General features: G+C 37.1%; 1 protein-coding gene across 1 annotated transcript in view; it reads right to left on the bottom strand.

The window, feature by feature from the left end:
• The window catches only part of LOC123878120, a 45,815-nt gene that overhangs the window by 4,113 nt on the left and 19,287 nt on the right, over positions 1-22,415 (bottom strand). Inside the window, exons 3-4 of the mRNA XM_045925199.1 lie at positions 7,729-7,848; positions 5,667-5,750 (exon numbers count right to left, since the gene is read on the bottom strand). Of these exons, the coding sequence (XP_045781155.1) occupies positions 5,667-5,750; positions 7,729-7,848 (204 nt within the window). The remainder of the gene's footprint in view (positions 1-5,666; positions 5,751-7,728; positions 7,849-22,415) is intronic.

Here is a 22,415-nt window from a genome sequence, read left to right as displayed (position 1 = left end):
TATACACAATAATATTTTATGTATATTATTATATTGAAAATCCTTTTAGGTATTGAAGCTACCGGTAAGTATACCTAACTATTTTGATAGTTTAGCTTTTAACTGTGATCTCACCTGCTAAGCGATTCGCTAACTCAATGTCTAAAGGTTCAGTTCAGCTGCAGTTCAGTTGCAGTTCAGTTCAAGTGCGTGGGCATCTTTATACTGAATGATAGCCACCGAGGTTAGTTCGTTCTACATTGCTGCTTCACTGGGTGATATTAAAATATTGTTTCGTAGTAAACCTTCAATGAATAAAAATGAGCTCAGAATTTATTATGATTTACAGAGTTGCATGGTGCTTTAAAAATGAGTAAGTATTATTGACTTAGTGTATCTTAAAACTTAAGTCCCCGCTTCATCGAAGCGATAACTCGTTGGCGGGTTGAACCTAAAATGGCGCGTGAGAACTAAATTTTTTACGCATTATACATTTTTATCCTTTATGTATCCCTAGATATTTAGAAATTATTTATATATTTTAGTTGTAATATTATACTTAACTATCAATATGTAGTTTTAAAGTCATCACACTAATATTATAAAGGCGAAAGTTTGTATGTGTGTGTGTGTGTTCGTGTGTGTGTGTGTGTATGTTTGTTACTCCTTCACGCAAAAACCACTGGACGGATTTGGCTGAAATTCAGAATGTAGATAGATAATATCCTGGATTAGCACATAGGCTACTTTTTATCCCGGAAAATCAAAGAGTTCCCACGGGATTTCCAAAAACCTAAATCCACGCGGACGAAGTCGCGGGCGTCAGCTAGTTTAGTATAGTTACTAGTAAACCCTTTTCATTCTGAGAAAAGACCCGCGCTCAGTCGAGCCGGCGATGGGTTGAAGACTAGGTATGTAGTAATGTTTTTATGGTGAACAGGTAATGACTCAGAGAACAATGATGGCAGCAATGATAACACCATCAAGTCTACTAGATGTACCACGGATGGACCTATCAAAAGTGAGTTTTATCTTTTAAAACACTAGGATTTTATTCACAAGGTCCTTATTCTAGTTTTTATTACATGTTTAATTTTAATTCAGATTTAAGTTTATTTAACAGGGCTCTCTCCGTCACTCATTTCCACTCGTTTCATACAATCGCAGTTCCAATTTCATTTGAATATTAAGCAAGAAAAGTCCATGAAATTTTGCAGTCATATTCTAGAAACTAATATCTGTGTCTGTGGTGTTTTAGATTTTTCTAAAAATATGTAGTTTTAAAATTACAGGGGCTCCAAGATTTGTATGAAAATTTTAAGACCGTGTAACTTTGAAACCGAATATTTTAACAAAAATCTGGAAAACCACAGACATAAATATTAGTTTCTAGAATATGTCTGCAAAATTTCATGGACTTAGGTTGCTTAATATTCAAATGAAATTGGAACTACGATTGAATGAAACGAGTGGAAACGAGTGACGGAGAGAGCCCTCTTGGCCGGGACATTACGAAGAATAAATTTAAAATTTCAGTTGGCGATTATGTTCCTACTAGCGGTAAGCGAATGTTTTTTAAAATACAAATATGTATGTAAACTTAATATTCTTTGAAAATGAAGAAGCAAAATTGCTAAACATAGGTGCTAATTTGTTAAACTCCCTGGCACAGCGCTGAGCGCTCGGGTCTTATAAGTGGGAGATGCCGAGTTCGATTCCTGGCAGGGGGAATATGGGAATTTATAATTTCTAAATTGTCTCTAGTCTGGTCTGGTGGGAGACTTCGGCCGTGGCTAGTTACCACCCTACCGGCAAAGCCGTGCCGCCAAGCGATTTAGCGTTCTGGTGCGATCGCAGAAACCGATCCGGAGTATGGGTTTAATGAAACTGCCATACCCCTTCCAAGCTCGCTTCCATCTTAGATTGCATCATCACTTACAAGTGTGATCGCAGTCAAACGCTAACTTTATAGGAATAAAAAAAAAGTAGATATAACTTTTTAAATAGAATTAACATTACGAAATTAGTGGCACGAAATTAGTTTCACAACATTAATCTCATTATCAATTGCACGTGTAAACGTCTAATTTCGTAATGCATGCGTAATGTAAAACAGAATTTTCCCGCTTTAAACAGATTCAGGAGAAAGTAAAGAGAAAAATAATAAAGAAAATGATATAACTCTAGATAGTAATGAAGAAGATCTAGAGCAGGAAAATGAGGAAGAACCAGAACAACAATATGAGGAATATCCACAGCAAGTAAATGAGGAAGGTCCAGAACAGGAAAATGCGGAAGATCCAGAACAAGAATATGAGGAATATCCAGAGCAAGAAAATGAGAAAGGTCCAGAACACGAATATGAGGAAGGTCCAGAACAGGAATATGAGGTAGATCCAGAGCAAGAAAATGGAGAAGATTCAAAACAAGAAAAAGGTCCAGATATAGCAAATGTGGAAAACCGGGGTAAGGACAATGAAGGAAGCATAGATCAGGGAAATGAGGAAAATCAAGACACTGAAGAAAGCGCAGGCCAGGAAGAGAATGAAATAGGCCAGGAAAATGAAGAAGGTTCAGATCAAGGGGACGAAGGGACTCGTGAAAAAGAGGAAAACCAAGAAGGGGAGGCTAGTGAAGAAAACGGTGATCTTCTTTATTTGAAGTTAATTTAGCGATAAGTTTCGAAGGCAGATTGAAATCTAAGAGGTTGTACTATTGTTCTACCTACTTTTGTCTTAGAAATACCTGCCTTCCTAGACCTATAGAACTTTAAGAATAATATTTATTTAAGTGTGTAATTCTGTGAACGGTTTTGTCACACTAATATTATAAAGGAGAAAGTTTGATGTTTGTCACTCCTTCACGCAAAAACTAATTGACGGATTGGGCTGAAATTTAGAATGGAGATAGATTATACCCTGGATTAGCACATAGGCTACTTTTTATCCCGGAAAATCAAAGAGTTCCCACGGGAATTTTAAAAAACCCACATCCACGCGAACGAAGTCCCGGGCATCAGCTAGTACCAAATAAAATAAAATCCAATAAAAGTTAAGGGAATGGGCTGTGAAAAAGTAACAGACGGACAGACACACCTTTGCATTTATAATAATACTAGATGATGCCTGCGACTTCGTCCGCATGGATTTTGACAACAAATCGTGGGAACTTTTGATTTTCCGGGATAAAAGTTACCTATGTTCGTTCCTGGAACGCAGGCTATCTCTGTAACTCTCGTCACAATCGGTTAAATGGGTTGGTTCTAAAAAACTAGCAGACATACAGACACACTTTCGCATTTATAATATTAATAATAATTAGATTAGTATTAAGTAGTATGGATGTATTTATGAGGCACCTATATATTTTTTTAATTTTCAGAAGAACGATTGCCATTAGGTAAAGGTAAGTAATAAACCAGTTCTATGGTTTTTTTTAATAAAGTAAAGTGATTAGATAGGTAACTTATACGTAGTCTATTATCTTATTTATACTTTTTAGCGTTTGTGGTTAAAATTAAAATGTGGTCTCATATGAAAAAATAATTTAATTAATATTTTCAACTGTTCTTCGATTAGAACAGTGCGTAGATACTTTTTAAAGGGATATTTTTTTTATTTTGTGGTCTACGTTTCAAACAAATGTGATAACTGACATTATTATTTTCAATCATCGTCATCACAACCCATCGCCGGCCAACTACCGAGCATAATAACATTTTTAGGGTTCCGTACCTCAAAAGGAAAAACGGAAACCTTATAGAATCACTTTGTTGTCTGTCTGTCTGCCTGCAAGTAATAAATCCGAAAACCGTGAATTTGTGGTTACATCATTAAAAAAAATTAAAATGTGTTTAATTTTCAAAGTAAGATAACTATATCAAGTGGGGTATCATATGAAAGGGCTTTCTTTACCTATACATTCTAAAACAGATTTTTTATGTATTTTTACTAGACTTGCAACGAATATTCGGTTACTATTCGGTATTCGGCCTATTCGGCTGCTTTTATTATATTCGGCCGAATACCGAATATCTACATATTATTCGGCCGAATACCGAATACTTAAATAATATATTTTGTCGTAGAGAAATAATTGGTAAAATTAAAAATTAAAATCGATTGATTACGTTATATTCATATTTTCATTTCTGTTATATTCATTTAAGTAGTCATTGGTGCATAACACAGGTACATAATCATCTTCTGAATTGGAAAAATGGAGAATTCTATGTATTTGAATTATTGTGGTAATCAAAATTTAGAATGGTAAGGTTCTCATTTCTTTTATAATCATTTATTAAGTAGTCATTGGTACATAAAACAGGTACATAACTTAATCATTTTCTGTATTAAACAAGTTAAGAATTTTTCTATGCATTTGAATTATTTTCATAATCAAAATTTAGAAGGGAAGGTTATGGTTCAGAAAGACTAACTTTTCTGCATTTTTAGGAAGTAGTTTACTTCTTTTTTTCTCGTAGACCATCCCAACTTCAGAGCGATGAGTACATTAGAACAAAACAAAGGAGCGCGAAACAATCACGTCTGTACAAGTTTTTGGCGCTAAAATCCGGCCGAATACTTTTGCCGAATATTCGGCTATTCGGTCAGGGGCCTCGCCGAATATTCGGTATTCGGTATACTGCCGAATATACTATTCGTTGCAAGTCTAATTTTTACACATAATGGTTTTTGATTTATCGTGCAAAATGTCGAAAAAAATACCCGAATTCGAAACCCTCGGTGGGCAAGTTCGACTCGCACTTGGTCGGTTTTTTGGAGTCGGTGCCAATGAGGTGCCAATTGGGCACATTGGTAAATAGGCTAATTGGCACCGGATCCAAAATATGTTATTATAGAACTACATTAACTTATGTATACATAATGTATTCAGTAATAAATTAAGTTATTTATTTTACTTTTTAGTGTTTGTGGCTATTGAAGTTGGTTTTTTTAAATTTTTTTTTGTTCACAGAAACAACGCCAGTAACAAAAGTATATATCCCGCCGAAACCACGAAAAATGCCCGATCATTATATAGATGACATTTGATTATATTGTAATAAATTAAGTTATAAATTATTATTATTTAGATAATGCATTTTATTTTTTCAAAGAATTTTATAGCTGACAAAATAAAGTTTTAGCCGACTGCGATCTTCTTCTTAATAAACGCTGAAATAGTAAAATTGTTCTTCTGTCGCTTGGTATAGTGCATTTATATTCATGAACTCAGAATTTTCTCCTCTTTCATTTGACACCCCACTCGATAGTACAAAGGAAAAAAATTAATTTGCAGACCTCTACTTTTTTTGATTTAACAACCGTTAGGTCAACTTTTTTCGTATAAAATATAGCCTACTCGTATGTCACCTGGACCTTTGCAATGAATCAATTGACACCTCATTCATCAAAATCGGCCCAGTAGTTTAGGCACTACGGTGGAACACATACAATCTGGATACAAATATACAAACATACTGCTAAAATCATAACCCTTTCTTTTGGCTTTGCCGCAGTTGGGTAAAAACTAAAACCTGACCACTTCTCTTAACCTGGTTTCCCACGGTGCGTGATCACGCACGTGTGTGCGCTACCACGGATGATACTCCTTCCTTCCTCAGTGCGCGAGTATGACCCGCTCTTGTCTGGTTTTTTTGAGTAGGTTGGTAGCTTGATACTTACATCAGTCGGTGTTGGAGGTGGTGGTACATAAGTGTTAGGCCGCGTCGGCTGCGGTGTCGTCCTTATAGGCGGGGGTGGAGGGGTCTGTAATATACAAAATCATCCCATTAGATTATTGTTTGTGAAACTCCTTTACTGGGGTTAAGAGTATACTGACAGACTGTATAAAGCTGTGGTAGCCTAGTGGTTAGAACGTCCGCCTCCTAATCGGAGATCGAGGGTTCGATCCCGGGCACGCGCCACTAACTTTTCAGTTATGTGCGTTTTAAGCAATTAAATATCACTTGTTTTAACGGTGAAGGAAAACATCGTGAGGAAACCTGCATGCCTGAGAGTTCTCCATGTTCTCAAAGGTGTGTGAAGTCTGCCAATCCGCATTGGGCCAGCGTGGCAGACTATGGCATAAACCCTTTTCATTCTGAGACGAGACCCGTACTCAGTAGTGGGGTGGAAATGGGTTTGATCATCATCATACTGACAGAGCCTAGGCGCAGTGTATACCTTGATAACAAATCAATCTATAAAATACATGCAATTATACATAGATTTTTGTTTGTGCTTTACCTACTGGTACTGGGGTTAGGCGTATAGCACACTGCCGGAACCTAGGCGCTGTGTATACCTTGATAACCATTCAATTTATGAAATACTAGCTGATACCCGCGACTTCGTTCGCGTGGATGTAGGTTTTTTAAAATTCCCGTGGGAACTCTTTGATTTACCAGGATAAAAAGTAGCTTATGTGCTAATCCAGGGTATAATCTATCTCCATTCTAAATTTCAGCCCAATCCGTCCTGTAGTTTTTGCGTGAAGGAGTAACAAACATACACACACTCACTCACACACACACACACACACACATACAAACTTTCTCCTTTATAATATTAGTGTGACATCCATACATAATAAGATTTTTGTTCGGCACGGCTTTGCCGGTAGAGTGGTAGGTAACTAGCCACGCTTCCCACCAGACAAATCTCCCTACTGAATTTTCGACTATTTTGAAGTTAAAACCACTGCACCAGGAGGTCGTCAAACCTGTCAACAAAGACCCTACAAATTCTACATCCTATAATCACCAATAATGATTAGCAATACAATCGATTGTTAGCAAAAATACCTATAAAGGTAAAAACGGGCCGATTGTCTTATAGGACCATTATAAAACAATGTGTGCGAACAATAGCTACCACAGCCTTGGGCAGACACCCATTCATACGTCGAAATTGTTCCAAAAGACTCGCGATTTATTGACCGTGAATTGGATTCGGTGTCTTATGTGAACTCAATATTACTCATCCATATTTTAATTATTACAAATGCGAAAGTGTGTCTGTCTGTCTGTCTGTCTATCTATCTGTCTCTCTGTCTGCCTGTCTTTCTGTCTGTCTGTCTGCTATGTTTTCACGGCCCAACCACTGAACCGATTTTAATGAAATTTGGACATAGGCTACTTCCAGGAAAATTGAAGAGTTCCTACGGAATTAAAAAAAAACTGAAATCCACGCGGGCGAAGCCGCGGGCATCCTCTAGTACTTAATATAATAAATGCGAAAATGTGTCTGTCAGTCTGCTAACTTTTCACGGCCCAACAGTTTAACCGATTCTGACGTTTGGTATAGAGTTAGCTTATATCCCGGGGACGGACATAGGCTACTTTTTATCCCGAAAAATCAAAGAGTTCCCACGGGATTTCTAAAGACCCATCTGTTTAACCGATTTGTATGAAAGGCACCGAGGTAGCTTGCGTCCCTGTTATTGACATAGGCATTTTATCCCGAAAAATCAAACAGTTCCCACGGGATCTTTAAAAACATAAATCCAAGCGGACGAAGTCGCGGGCATCCTCTAGTATTACATAAGTGCGAAAGTGTGTCTGTCTGTCTGTCTACTAGCTTTACACGACCCAACAGTTTAACCTATTTTGATAAAAGGTACAAAGTTAGCTTACATCCCGGGAAAGGACATAGGTTACTTTTTATCCCGGTAATTGTCTCCTTGTATATGCCCATATCTGTGGGTTATCTAGTTAAGAAAAAGAAATATATAGGTAAAACTTACTCTGGAAGGAAAAGGTATTTTCGGTACATCGTAGTTGTAACCTTTGCTAGGTGGTAGGTACTCATTTGCGGCTAGAGCTATGCTTAACAGACAGCTGGCGACTAAGCAGGACAGCCACATCTGGAAATAGAGAAAAAATCATTAAAATCATTAGGCTTGACTTAGGCCCGTGTGATAGGCCTCTAATGGTGTTAGGGGGTATATGTATGTCGCCAGAGTGGGACATCAGCTGGCGGAGTAACGAGGCGTTGCCGGTCCCTTGTGCTCCGTATTTAAGAGGGGTCTATCCGTCACTCGCTCAATACAAACGTAGTTCGTCTCTCATTTGAATACTAACCAATCATATTCAATAGAATTTTATAGAAACGTTCCGGGAACTAATATCTATGCCTGTGGTTTTCCAGATTTCCGTTAAAATATTCGGTTTCAAAGTTACGCGGTCTTAAAAATTCACATACAAATCTTTGATAAATATGTAATTTTAGAAAAACATATTTTTAGAAAAATCTAAAACACCACAGGCACAGGTATTAGTTTCTAGAATATGTCTGCAAAATTTCATGGACTTTGGTTGCTTAGTATTCAAATGAAATTGGGACTACGATTGTATGGAGTAAGTGACGGAGAGAGCCCTGTTAAAAAGCAAAGATTCAAAAATCGTAAGTCAAAAATGTACAGCTACATATAGGTATACAAAAAATAGGCGTCTTTCTTAATCATTTTTGAAAAGTAATCAACAATTTAGATATTATAATAGCTACATAAACAAAATATGTATATTATGTCTGGAGGAACGTACGACCTTGCACTATCGATCGTGCATTGTTCAAACTATAATGCATTCCATGTAGCGATAGCAAATAAAACGAACTGTTACTTTTATTATAAAGATTATTAAAATTGATATTTTAAGAAGTTCAAGGGTTTTAGGCGTGGTACTTTTTGATTTATGTTGCTAAAAAATTAAGATAAGTGGCCGCTCATTCATACTAAAATGTACAATTTTCATTTTTACCCGACTACGGCAAAGCCATGAGGATTTTGGGTTATGATTTTAGCAGTCTGTGTACGAGTATGTATGTAGGTTTGTATTTATGTGTGTTCCACCGTAGCGCCTAAACTACTGAGCCGATTTTGATGAATTTTTCTATCGAGTGGGATATAAAATGAAAGAGTCTGAGTCTTTTGCGTTCATAAATATTAATATAGTACAGTGTCAAAATACACCGAGCGACAGAAAAACAATTTTAATATACTATTTATCGCTATCTATCGGCACTTCGCGGGTAAAGCCTCAATAGCTCAACGTTTATAAGAGAGGACTGAATTCCGAAAGGTCGGCGGTTCAAACCCCACCCGTTGCACTATAAATAATTGTCGTACCTACTCCTAGCACAAGCTTAACGCTTAGTTGAAGGGGAAAGGGCGATGTTAGTTATGAATAATATATATATATATTTATATTTTAATCTATCGACAGTTCGCGGGTAGTAGTCGGATTTTAGTGCTGTTGTGTCTCTCTGTGCAATTTCTAAATTCGTGAAGATGATTTAATTTTAAAACAATGTCATCTGCTGTCGCTACATTTCCCAAGTATTGTATTCTGAGATTGTCCGGCATTCTGTGTCGCGCCTCCTTACCTACTGAATGGGAAAACGTAAACAAAAGAATTGTTTAAATACCTGCACAGCTATATACAAGATACGCGATTTAACGTTTCGGCTGTTTCAAATACTCCACGCTTATAATAATACCACAGATTGAGTATTTAAACTGAGATGTCATGGTGGAGCATTGAGTAAGGCCATGGAGCAGCAAACGTCATAGGCTAGGCGTTTAAAAAGCGCGCCAAACATAGAATCACTACCATCACATTCAAAATTCAATTCAAAATGTTTTCATTCAATTAAACTTTTACAAGTGCTTTTGAATCGTCAAAAAAATCTACCACTGGTTCGGAATACCGTTCCTACCGAGAAGAACCTTAATCACATATCACACTTATTGTATTGTAAAGGCGAATGTCTGTATGTGTGTGTGAGTGTGTGTATGTTTGTTACTCCGGCACACAAAAACCACTGGATAGATTTGGCTGAAATTCGGAATGGAGATAGATAATATCCTGGATTAGCACACAGACTACTTTTTATCCCGGAAAATCAAAGAGTTCCCACGGGATTTCGAAAAACCTAAATACACGCGGACGAAGCCGCGGGCGTCTGCTAGAATGTAATACAGTTTTACACTAATGCAGTTCTGTCGTTTATTATTTCGTTTTTGCTTACACGTAGTTCACTGTTATTCAGTTATTAATAATTTTTGTATACAAGTGTAAATTAAAAATTTATAACACCCCCGACGATCCAAAGTATCTGAGTTTTCTAAAACATCATTTTCAAATAAATAATTATGTATTTAGGCAACGTCCATCTTGACAGCTTGACATTTGTCTATTGACATAATATTATGAACCTAACGGTTATCTAACCTTCTTTTCTACAAGAAAACTAGAAAAGAGCTGATAACTCTTAAACGGCTGAACCAATTTTTTTAGATTATAGCTAAGAACACTCTCGATCAAGCCACCTTTCAAACAAAAAAAACTAAATTAAAATCGGTTCATTCGTTTAGGCGCTACGATGCCACAGACAGATACGCAGATACACAGACACACAGATACACACGTCAAACTTATAACACCCCTCTTTTTGGGTCGGGGGTTAAAAAATAAATTTCTATTTCAATATTCAAAGTCTAAGGAATGATTCTATTTTGCAGGATGTTACCACCTCTAGTGGGTATAATATGGCATCTCTCCTTGCTTCAGCTATTTCAAATATTTATCGCAGATTAAAATGTTTAATTGAGATGTCATGGTGGAGTGATTATGGGATATAATTTTTATGACCCATTAAATGCTGATTAAATATTTACAAACCAGTTTGAGTTCGAAGTATTATTTGTTATAATATTAGTTTGACTTGATTTATGATGAAACCGCATGAATCGCAATAAAATGTAGATACTTATTCATAGACACCTAATTATCTATATCTTTTTTTTTCTCTTTCGTCTGGCTTTACAAAGATTAGCCAATGTCAAGTTTGTAGTTATTTGTAACAAGTTAGATAAACTATACAAGTATGGACCCCGTCTGTGCCGGCGCTCGCCGACACACGCACGGCACCCCCTTAGAGCGCTTTCCAGTCAGTTTAAAAAAAAAAAAACACTCCAAAAAGGCAGAGCACGCCCGCCAGCTAACACCAACACAGACGAAGTCCCTTATCTATATCACATATTGTAAATGAAATTGTCATCTAGATTATCGCAATCTATCGAAAGAAAACTAGAAATAAGTAGCAAAGGTTTGGTTCGCTTTGAATTGTATGATAGGTACTTTCATTAGATTACAATTATCACACTAACTATCTATAAAGGTGAAAGTTTGTATGTGTGCGTGTGTGTGTGTGTGTATGTTTTTTACTCTTTCACGCAAAAACTACTGGACGGATTTGGCTGAAATTTTGAATGGAGATAGATTATACCCTGGATTAACACATCAACCGCCAGTCCGTTGAGGAACAAACACAGGTTCTAGTGGGTGCAAGCCCCACATAACCCTTCCGTTTCCCCTGACGGAAGGGTATGCGTTAGGCATTTCCTGTGTATAAAAAAAAGGCTACTTTTTATGCAAAAAAATGAAAGAGCTCCCACGGGATTTTGAAAAACCTAAAATCAAACTACGCAATTAGCTACTTTTTATCATCAACGTAACTCTTCGTTTAATTTAAATTAATCAAATTATATAAATAATTACTTTTTGTCATCAACCTAACCCATCGCTGGCCTACTACCGAGCACAAAGTGTCCTCCCAGAATAAGAAGGCCATAGTTCACCTGTTGGCCAAGTGCACGGATTGGCATATCTCGCAAACCTTTGAGAATATTATGAAGGACTGTCGAACATGCCAAGGATGGAGCGTGGTGGTGGTGCGTGTGGCTTGCTTGGTGACTGGCTTTTCCTGCATGTTTATCAGTGGGAGGGCGGGCGGTGCATGTCGCATGCTGCATGTTGCACCATACAGATTTCGTTTGTTGGCGGATTATAGCAAATTAAGCTTTTGGTTCCGTGTTAACATGCAGGTTTCCTCACGATGTTTTCCTTCACCGTTAACAGGACTCTCTCCGTCACTTACTCCATACAGTCGTAGTTCCAATTTCATTTGAATATTAAGCAACCAAACTCCATGAAATTTTGCAGACATATTCTAGAAACTAATATCTGTGCCTGTGGTGTTTTAGATTTTTCTAAAAATATGTAATTTTAAAATTACAGGGGCTCAAAGATTTGTATGTGAATTTTTAAGACCGCGTAACTTTGAAACCGAATATTTTAACAGAAATCTGGAAAACCACAGGCATATAATATATTAGTTTCTAGAATATGTCTGCAAAATTTCATGGACTTTGGTTGCTTAATATACAAATGAAATCGGAACTACGTTTGTATGGAGCGAGTGACGTAGAGACCCCTCTTAAAGCAAGTCATATACTTAATCGCTTAATGATTCTATTATACCGACTGAACTATGTATCTATACTAATAAATAAAATTGGAGTGTCTGTCTGTAATTTCGAAATAACTACCTCATATTAAGCTCATAGGGTTATTTGAACGATACCTTAACCGAATCACACGTTTTTAACATTTTTGTCTGTCTGTTTGTCTGTCTGTCTGTCTGTCTGTCTGTCTGTTTGAAAAGGCTAATCTTTGGAACGGCTGAACCGATTTTGACGGGATTTTCACAGACAAGTAAGAAAGAAAGAAAGAAAGAAAATGTATTTATTTGTTGTTGGTGTCACAGATAAAAACAAAGTATACAAATATACATTTTCATCTGTGACACCACCCCAAATGGGTGTACAGCTCAGCATTATGTCCTGCATCATATGCAGGACGCTGATTTTCAGCTGTGACCCGGGTGACGCCACAGTCACAACAGTGAGTAAATTAAAAAATAATTTAATTTAAAATAACTTTAACCACAATATGTGTAGTATGCGTGTATACACATAAATATATATATATATATATATATATTATATATATATATATATAATATATATAAATAATAATAATTAATAATATAAGTATATATATATATACATATATATAAATAAACAGTTATAATCTTATACATTATATAATAGAAATATAATATATGTAATATACATGAATAAATAAGTATGCAGAAAATTATAATCTAGATAATGGATGTTTCAGCCGCAATATTTTCGAACTCAATTTGCTTGAATAATATAAACTTTTTCAATTTGTACACAAAATTAGCTTTGCTACGAGAATTCCGGATTGGTGGAGGAATATTATTCCAGCAACGGGTTGCGGCGTACTTGAAGCTACCCCTAAAAGCAGCAGTGCAATGGCGGGGGACACTGAGGATTTCGCGTGTGCTTCTAAAATTATCCCTATCTTCATGTGCTCTTACTAATTTCTCAAAAATGTATAGTGGCTTACCATTTTTGAATACATCAAAGAGTAAGGTTGCGAGATGCACCTTCCTCCTCGATTTCATCTTTAGTAATGCGTGCTTATTCAAAAATGGTGTCACATGAGTTCTAGGGGGGATACTAAAACAAAAACGGGCACACGCATTCTGGACCCTTTGGATGAGTTTGCTTGTCCTGGCTAATAGTCGAGGCCCGTAGACTGCATCAGCATAGTTCAGTTTCGATAGAACTAGACTTTCAACTAGGCGAGTACGAACCTCTTGACTGATGTACTTACGAATCTTATATAGAATTTTTAACCGATAAAAACAGTTGCGTACCACCATAGCTACGTGTTTCTCAAACCTTAAATCTGAGTCCATAGTTAAACCCAGGTTTCGGGCTTCAAATACACGCTCTAAACTATTACCCTTCAAACATACGCTAGCTGATTCAAATTTAATCTTATTTAATTGCGCCCTAGATCCAAAAAATAAAAGTTTCGATTTGCTAGGATTAAGAACCAGTGAGTTTTTATCTGACCAATCTGCTATTCGTTGAAGGTCTTCATTGACCCTCTGAACTGCCATTTGGTACTCACTCGGTTCGAACGAGATATACACCTGCAGATCATCCGCATATGTATGAAACTTACAATTCTTTATATTTTTAACAATATCGGCACTATACAGAATAAATAAAAGTGGGCCTAAGATCGATCCTTGAGGGACACCTCTGTTTACATTTGCAACAGAGGAACTCTGTTTCTTCCCATCACCCTGTGTAACTTCTACATATTGCGTTCTATTGCTCAAATAACTATTGAACCATTTAACTGTGTTAATGTCGAAGCCATAAAACGATAACTTGGATAATAGCAGTGTTGTGTTAATAGTATCAAACGCACGCGAGAAATCTAATAAAACTAATATGGTACACATTTTTCTATCTAGAGCCGTCAGTATATTGTCTGTTACATCCAAAAGCGCGGTAACCGTTCCCCTTCCAGCCCTAAATCCTGATTGCATTTCTGGTAATAAATTATTGCGCTCAAGATATTTAGAAACCTGTAAGTAAACCACCTTTTCTAGTATTTTCGATGCACAAGGCAATATACTGATTGGGCGTAGGTCTTTTAGACTAACTGGACTTTCCACTTTAGGGATAGGACGAATAACTGCTATTTTCCATGCATCAGGAAAAGTCGACGTTTCTATTGATGTATTGACGATAGAGGTGATGACACCAAGACTTTGTGGAAGGGTCATTAACAACATGTCAAGTGTTATCTCATCAGTCCCCTCGGCATTAGAATGCAGATTCTTAATAATTTCAAAAATCTCCGCTTGACTAGATGCGCAAAGTGTGAATGTAGTAGGTGTTAGCCTGTCAAATTCGTATAGAGTAAGCTGAGATATAGTCATTTCATTTCTGCCTGGTATATCTAAGAAGTGTTTATTAATCTCATTAGGATGACAAAGGTGAGCAGGCAGATTTCTACCTTTTTTAGGCAGTACAGAGCTTTTAAGATTACTCCATAAGACCTTAGGATATTTAATTTTATTATTTATGTCATATGTAAAGTATGCGCTCTTTTCACTATCTAATGCCTCAACAACTAATTTTTTATACTGTAAATAATTCTCTTTATTCCCGACCGTTTTCATGGCACGCCACTTCAGATGCGCTTCATCCCTCAGTTTCATCATATGCTTTACAGTATACGTGATCCATGGCTCATTGCGATCCTTTGCCAATCTAGTTCGCTTGGGAGCATGAACGTCGAAAAGAACTTTAAGAGAACTATTAAGAGACGATACCATTAAATTGACGTCATCCATAGATGTTAGTAACGCCCAAGGGATCATACCTAGATTCGTTTTAAATGCCTCGGGAAGTATATTCTGTAGTGACCTGTGAGTTACTAACTTCGGTGGAATTTTCTTTTTCTTGAGATTTAGTGTACACTCAAGAAAGGCATGACTGCTTAATGTGGGTATAGGCCAAACGCTAACATTAACTACAGGAATATCGGTACAAATAATGTCAATTAATGTTTCACTATTTTCTGTAAAATGGGTTGAAGTGTTAACTACTTGCGTTAATTGAACTGTATCCAAAAATGAGATAAGTTTTTTAGTCTTAGCATCGCCTTTCCTTATGAAATTTATGTTAAAATCCCCCAAGACACAAATTTTATCATAACTCGACAAAGACTGAATACTCTCGGCCATTACATCAAGAAAGACGTCTGTGTCGAACCATGGCGGTCTGTACGCCGTGCCAATTGCTATTCTAAATGCATTGATTTTTATACTAATCCACATTTGCTCAACAGAGTCATGTCGTGGCACCTTACAAGTGCGTACATTTAAACCTCGCTTGATGTAGAACCCGACCCCTCCCCCGCGGCCCCCGCGCACCGTGTCCGGACGTGGTACGTGTTGCAGACGATATCCTGGTACAGAAGGCGCGCGCCCATCCTCGTCCGCCCGCAGCCATGTCTCATTAATCGCCATTATATCTACGTTAAACCGATCCATAGCCACTACAAATTCCTCATGCCGAGTTCCTAAGGAACCAGCATTAAGGAAACCAACTTTTAATAATTTATGCACTGCGAATTCTATTTATATATTTTAAGTCAAAAATTAAAAAAATACAAAATATCAAAACTTTAATTCTAATCATAATAAATCGGTTTATCCATGTAAAAGTTTTCAAATTAAAATCGTGAAACATTATTATAATAATATAGTATATATATAATAATATATATAATAATATATTAAAGAGTAGTATATTATAATATGTATAATGTAGGCAACACGTAGTAGCTTTATGTTTTGTAAGATAATATATTACTGATTTATGCTTATGTGTATAGATGCGTATATATGTAAAGTATACTCGTAAAACAATAAGAAAATTATAGCTACACAATATATCTATCATATCTATATAACTTAATCTACTATCGGCTTTTTTAAATTGTAACAAAACTAAAAAGATATAAATAACATAAAAATCATTGCTTCTTACAAAAAACCAGTCGTTTCTCAGAAATCCTATGATAAAACATAACGAAATTAAAAGTAAACACATTAAACTGTTCCGTTTCCAAAAAACTTGGTAATGTCATTTGGAGTGCGTATACGGCACACTTCACTTCCATCTTTGCGTCGTGCGTAAATGCGACCATCCTTCGTCCAGACATATCGCCAACCATCACGACGGCCCAGTTCGCGCGTCTTATAGAATAGGTGTTTGTTGGCTGCTGTAAGACGTTCATTTACATAAAAACGCTTAGATTGCACTGCCTCGATAATCCCTGAAGTGTCAGCGCCACGGCGCACCCGCGCGGCGCGGAGCAGGTCGTCGCGCACCGAGCGCCGCGCCAGGCGCACGACGATAGCGCGCGGCGGCCGCCGCTGCCCCGCCGCGTCGTCAGCGATGATTCGGCGAGGACCCAAACGCTCTGCACTAACGATATCACGCTCCTCCAAACTCAGCCCTATTTTTTTTGCAACTAGTAGGGCAATGTTAATGGTACTCTCTCCGCTTTTCTCGTCCAACCCTGCGATTTCAACATCGTTTAACATGTTGTCTTGTTCACGTTCGTTAAGCTCTAGTCGCAGTTGCGAGATAATTACCGATTCAGCTACACTGTTATCCTCCGCAGGGGATCTCTTTTCTAATTTCTCCAGTCTTTCCTGTAATTCCATTCTATTGTCTGGTAGAATCTTCTGCTCTAAAATGTCCAGCCTCTCCTCAATACTAGACACTCTCTTATCAAAACCGGAGATGGTCAAATTCAGCCGCGAGAGCTCTTGGCGCATTGTGCTCATTTCGCGTGTAACCAGCTCTCCCAGTAATTTGACTTGACGTGCGAGAGATTTAGGCGAGCTGTCATCGTCTGCATCTTCGAAGGATTTATGCTCCTTTTTACTTGAAGGACGGACAGTCACATTCATAAATTCATCCTCCTCAGATGTTTCATAATTTTGAGACATCATGAACTTCTTTATACAAAATATTTACGTAAAAAAATAAAATAAAATCACCAGTAAAAATAATAGGCAAAGGCAAAAGGTGAATGACCTCGACGCGGTTGCGAACTTCACGGGGAACAGTCTATGTGTGCGTAGAGAGCCCTGCCACGGATTTGGATTTGTCAGGAATGCAGTAACTAGGTAATAATAATAAGTTCGTTATAAACACATTTTTGTTGAATTTAGTAGTAAATCTAATAAAAACTGTACCTTCACTGTATCACCCACTTTTATCCAGTATTGTAGTTCATAGTTATTTCGAGTCCGCACTGATTTGAACACATAAAACATTAAAACATAATTATTTTCGACGGAGCAAACTTTTTGTTTTGTTTACGCGATCTCTGAGATTTCTGAACCGATTTGCGTAATTTTTTTTTTTAATCGATAGAGGAACTTTGCGACATTGTTTCATAAAAAATTTGGATTCCAACTCCTCAATCCTGATGCTGCAGGGGATCTGACCAATCCACGCGGGCGAAGCTGCGGGCATCAGCTAGTTCTCAATATGTCTTCCGCAGTCATGTAAAAAAGTGCTAAATTGCCTCAATTATGTCCCACTATTCAAATACCACACAGATAAATTAGTCCTGATGCAAGTTGAGACAGCGTTTACCTACTTTCATACAGACAGTGGGAATTTACATTATTATGGACTGTTTCACGCCATTTTGTTTGTCGGACGGTATTACCTAATGTTAACCTAAGAGATCATTCAGATCGGAAAACGTGTTACAAATATGTTTCACAGACTAGAACAATGGGTTTGGAAACGAAATATTCTCTACATTGTAGATATTTTTGATTAACAGGGCTCTCTCCGTCACTTACTCCATACAATCGTAGTCCCGATTTCATTTGAATATTAAGCAACCAAAGTCCATGAAATTTTGCAGACGTATTCTAGAAATTAATATCTGTACCTGTGGTGTTTTAGATTTTTCTAAAAATATGTAATTTTAAAATTACAGGGGCTCAAAGATTTGTATGTGAATTTTTAAGACCGCGTAACTTTGAAAACGAATATTTTAACGGGCATCTGGAAAACCACAGGCACAGATATTAATTCCCGGAACGTTTCTACAAAATTCCATTGAGTATAATTGGTTAGTATTCCAATGAGAGACGAACTACGTTTGTATGGATCGAGTGACGGAGAGACCCCTCTTAACTTGGTACTTATCAATATAGACGTGGAATTTGTGAGAGCCAGAACGTTATTTTATAGAAGCTGAAAGTTTCTCTGCACATTGTCCCCAATACAGGAAGGAACGATAAGCGACTATGAAGTTTGGATCATGGTGGCTTTGGCAGATTGGAGACAAGACAAGGAATAAGGCCGGATTTTTCGAAATTGCCATGTAATAGGGAATACATAGGTTTTACATTATTAAGTATAATTCTCTATCTGGAGATTTATACTGCCTTTATATTTTTACTAGCTTACACCCGCGACTTCATTCCCCCTCCGTTTTAAAGTATTTTTAAGAATTCAACCACTCAGGGGTGCAATTTTTTAAAAATCTTTTCTTAGCGGCTGTCTACGTCATAATAGCTATTTGCATGCCTAGGTCGATCCAACCAGTAGTTTAAGCTTTGAGAGATTGATAGATTAGTCAGTTAGTATTTCTTTTACATACTTACTTACATATTTGGATTTACAGTAGGTACCTATGTGTACTGTGGGATGGCACCATTGTGCGTATTCAATCACATTTATTTCAGTGATTATTATCTGTGTAAATGTTGCAGTGTGATTCAAATTCAATGATGTACGAATTTGCGTGAGAAATCAAGATGGCAGACCCAAGATACTAAATTAGCGAAAAAAAAACGAGTTTTTTCGCCATTTTTTCGCACCTAATCCAAGCGATGGCGTACAAGTCATAGAGTCATAAAAGTACTGCTTACCATCAATGTTTTTGTATTCATTGACCTACGAGACCTTATCTAACAAATGCCTATAGGTATCTGTCTGTGGCATCGTAGCTCCTAAACTGACGAACCGATTTTAATTTAGTTTTTTTTTTGTTTGAAAGGTGGCTTGATCGAGAGTGTTCTTAGCTATAATCCAAGAAAATCGGTTCTCTTCTATCAGCTCTTTTCTAGTTACTGTAACCTTCACTTGTCGGGGGTGTTATAAATTAATTTACACTTGTTACCTTTTGAGGTACGGGATGAACGGGTGTTGCAAACTACCCTCTCCTATTCATCTATACTAATAAATAAAATTGGAGTGTCTGTCTGTAATTTCGAAATAACTACCACATATTAAGGTCATATGGTTATTTGAACGATACCATGACTGAATCACACGTTTTTAAAATTTTTGTCTGTCTGTCTGTCTGTCTGTCTGTCTGTCTGTCTGTCTGTTTGAAAAGGCTAATCTTCGGAACGGCTGAACCGATTTTGACGGGATTTTCACTGACAAGTAGAGGATTGACCAGGGTGTAACATAGGCTACTTTTTTAACCGACTTTCAAGAAGGGAGTTGTGTTTTTCTACCTATGTACACCGAAATCTCCGAGATTTCTGAACCGATTTGCGTCATTTCTTTTTTAATCGATAGAGGAACTTTGTGACATTGTTTCATAAAAAATTTGGATTCCAACTCCTCAATCCTGATGCTGCAGGGGATCTGACCAATCCACGCGGGCGAAGCTGCGGGCATCAGCTAGTCAATGAATAAAAGCAATTATCATGGCTCAAGTAACATTTGGCGTCTCCACTCTCCATCGTGAGGGACCACGCCTGCCGGAATGCGATTGCGACAATCGTGATTCGCATTCCGCGGTTAGCGACGCCAAATGTCAAAATGTCCGCTAAATATGAGATATCTAGATTGGTATTTAACAGGGCTCTCTCCGTCACTCGTTTCATACAATCGTAGTTCCAATTTTATTTGAATATTAAGCAACCAAAGGCCATGAAATTTTGCAGACATATTCTAGAAACTAATATCTGTGTTTGTGGTGTTTTAGATTTTTCTAAAAATATGTAGTTTTAAAATTACAGGAGCTCAAAGATTTGTATGAAAATTTTTAAGACCGCGTAACTTTGAAACCGAATATTTTAACAGAAATCTGGAAAACCACAGACATAGATATTAGTTTCTAGAATATGTCTACAAAATTTCATGGACTTTGGTTGCTTAGTATTCAAATGAAATTGGAACTACGATTGTATGAAACGAGTGACGGAGAGAGCCCTCTTAATTATGAACTCTTCCAACCGATTACTGGGAAGGTAGAAGGTATTAGATTGAATATTATTATTATGTTATTTTTTATTTAGGCTACCTGAGATACTGTTTTTTATACGTACACAATTAATTATTTATTTTCTTAACCCACTTTTGATATATTTACTTAATTAATTCTTGTTTTTTTTCTTTAGTATCTAACTATGTATCACTCACTCAGACAAATTATTACTGTTATTATTTTCGAGAAAATCTGTAATTAGCCATATTTATCTATGTAATTAGCATTTAAGACTCTTATTATTATTATTTCGCTGTACATTTTCCTTCTATAAATAAAATAAGTAAGGTATTTTAATATTTTAATACTGGTGCGATAACAATCTAGTGAATTTTAGGGTTCCGTAAATCAAAAGGAAAAACGGAACGCTAATAGGATCACTTTAATGTCTACCTGTCCGTCTGTCGTGTCTGCCAAGAAAACCTATAGGGTACTTCCCGTCTAGAATCACGTTTGTCAGGTAGGTAGGTCGTATAACACAAGTAAAGGAATAAATCTGAAACCCGTGAATTTGTGCTTACGTCACACGAAAAAATTAAAATGTGTTTTAATTTTCAAAGTAAGATAACTATACCAAGTGGGGTATCATATGAAAGGGCTTTATCTGTGCATTCTAAAACAGATTTTTATTTATTTTTATGCATAATAGTTTTTTTGCTATTTTTGAGCAAAATAGGGATAAACTTTGAGGGTTTTCCATTATGTTCTCGGTGGTGCGGTGGTGTGAGGTCCGCCTAATCATGATAGACCATCTTGCGGAAACAACAGGATACTTAGCTTGGGATTTTTTAAAAGCCGGTTATATAAGCTGCGTGCGATTGTTAGTGTTTAGTTATGTAAGCAGGTAATGTAAACAAATCAACTAATGTCAGTCAGTCAGGGCGTAATGATCGGTCATTGTGATGGAATAGCCCCGGAATAGTAGATGGAATAAAAGACGCCCTAAGCACGACAATGCATCTTGATAGTTCTAAGCAATAAGGCCGCCTTTGCACACAATTGCTTTTCTGTTTTTCTTCTTTCTGTGTTGTGTTCCTTTACATGTGTTTTTGTGTGCAATAAAGACTTTCTATCTATCTATCTTGTAGGGCAATTATATAACATCCTTACAGGCGTCTTCGCCGGCCGGCAAGACGCGGTTCCCCACTCTGTTTAGTACTCTTGCCCCCAGTTCTAACGTTATCTGGACCTGGACTCATGCCACGGTCGTGGGGACTCATGGAGTTATGGACTAACCAAGTCCAACCAATCCATCTGTTCCAAAGTCATCCTAAGCCTGGTCCGAGCCTCGCAGGAGTCGCCTGCTCTCCGATCTCTTCAATTATTTCTTCAATCAGGAAGTAGGTATATGCGATTGTTAGTATTCAAGTTTAGGATATACCAGCTATACTCATGTATTTAGTCGATTAGTGTTTAGTTATGTAAGCAGGTAATGTAAACAAATCAGCTAATGTCGGTCAGTCAGGGCGTAATTACGGTAATGATCGGTCATTGTGACGGAATCGCCGGGGGTCGTGATGTACATACAGTCAGCATGGAAAGACGAAACAGAGAGATTAAAAAAAACGTGTGCAATTCACACGTGGTAGAAGCGAAACCTTCAGAAAGCTAAAATCCGTGAGAATGAGATGAATGCAGAGTACCATAGTCAAAGTCAAATTCAAAGTCAAAATCATTTATTCAAAGTAGATACCAGGAGAAGGATAATCGCAGGGGTTTTAAAAAAAAAAGATTATTAGCCATGCTAATCATGACTAATATTCCCCTATACCCTCCAACTAAGCACAAAGCTGTGTTAGGAGTAGGTACGACAATAGTGCAACGGGTGGGGTTTGAACCGCCGACCTTTCGGAATTCAGTCCGC

The sequence above is a fragment of the Maniola jurtina genome, chromosome 25 (genome assembly GCF_905333055.1).
Source record: "Maniola jurtina chromosome 25, ilManJurt1.1, whole genome shotgun sequence".
Taxonomy (NCBI): domain Eukaryota; kingdom Metazoa; phylum Arthropoda; class Insecta; order Lepidoptera; family Nymphalidae; genus Maniola; species Maniola jurtina.
Note: the sequence above shows the minus strand (reverse complement) of the source record. Positions and strands in the feature narration are given on the sequence as shown.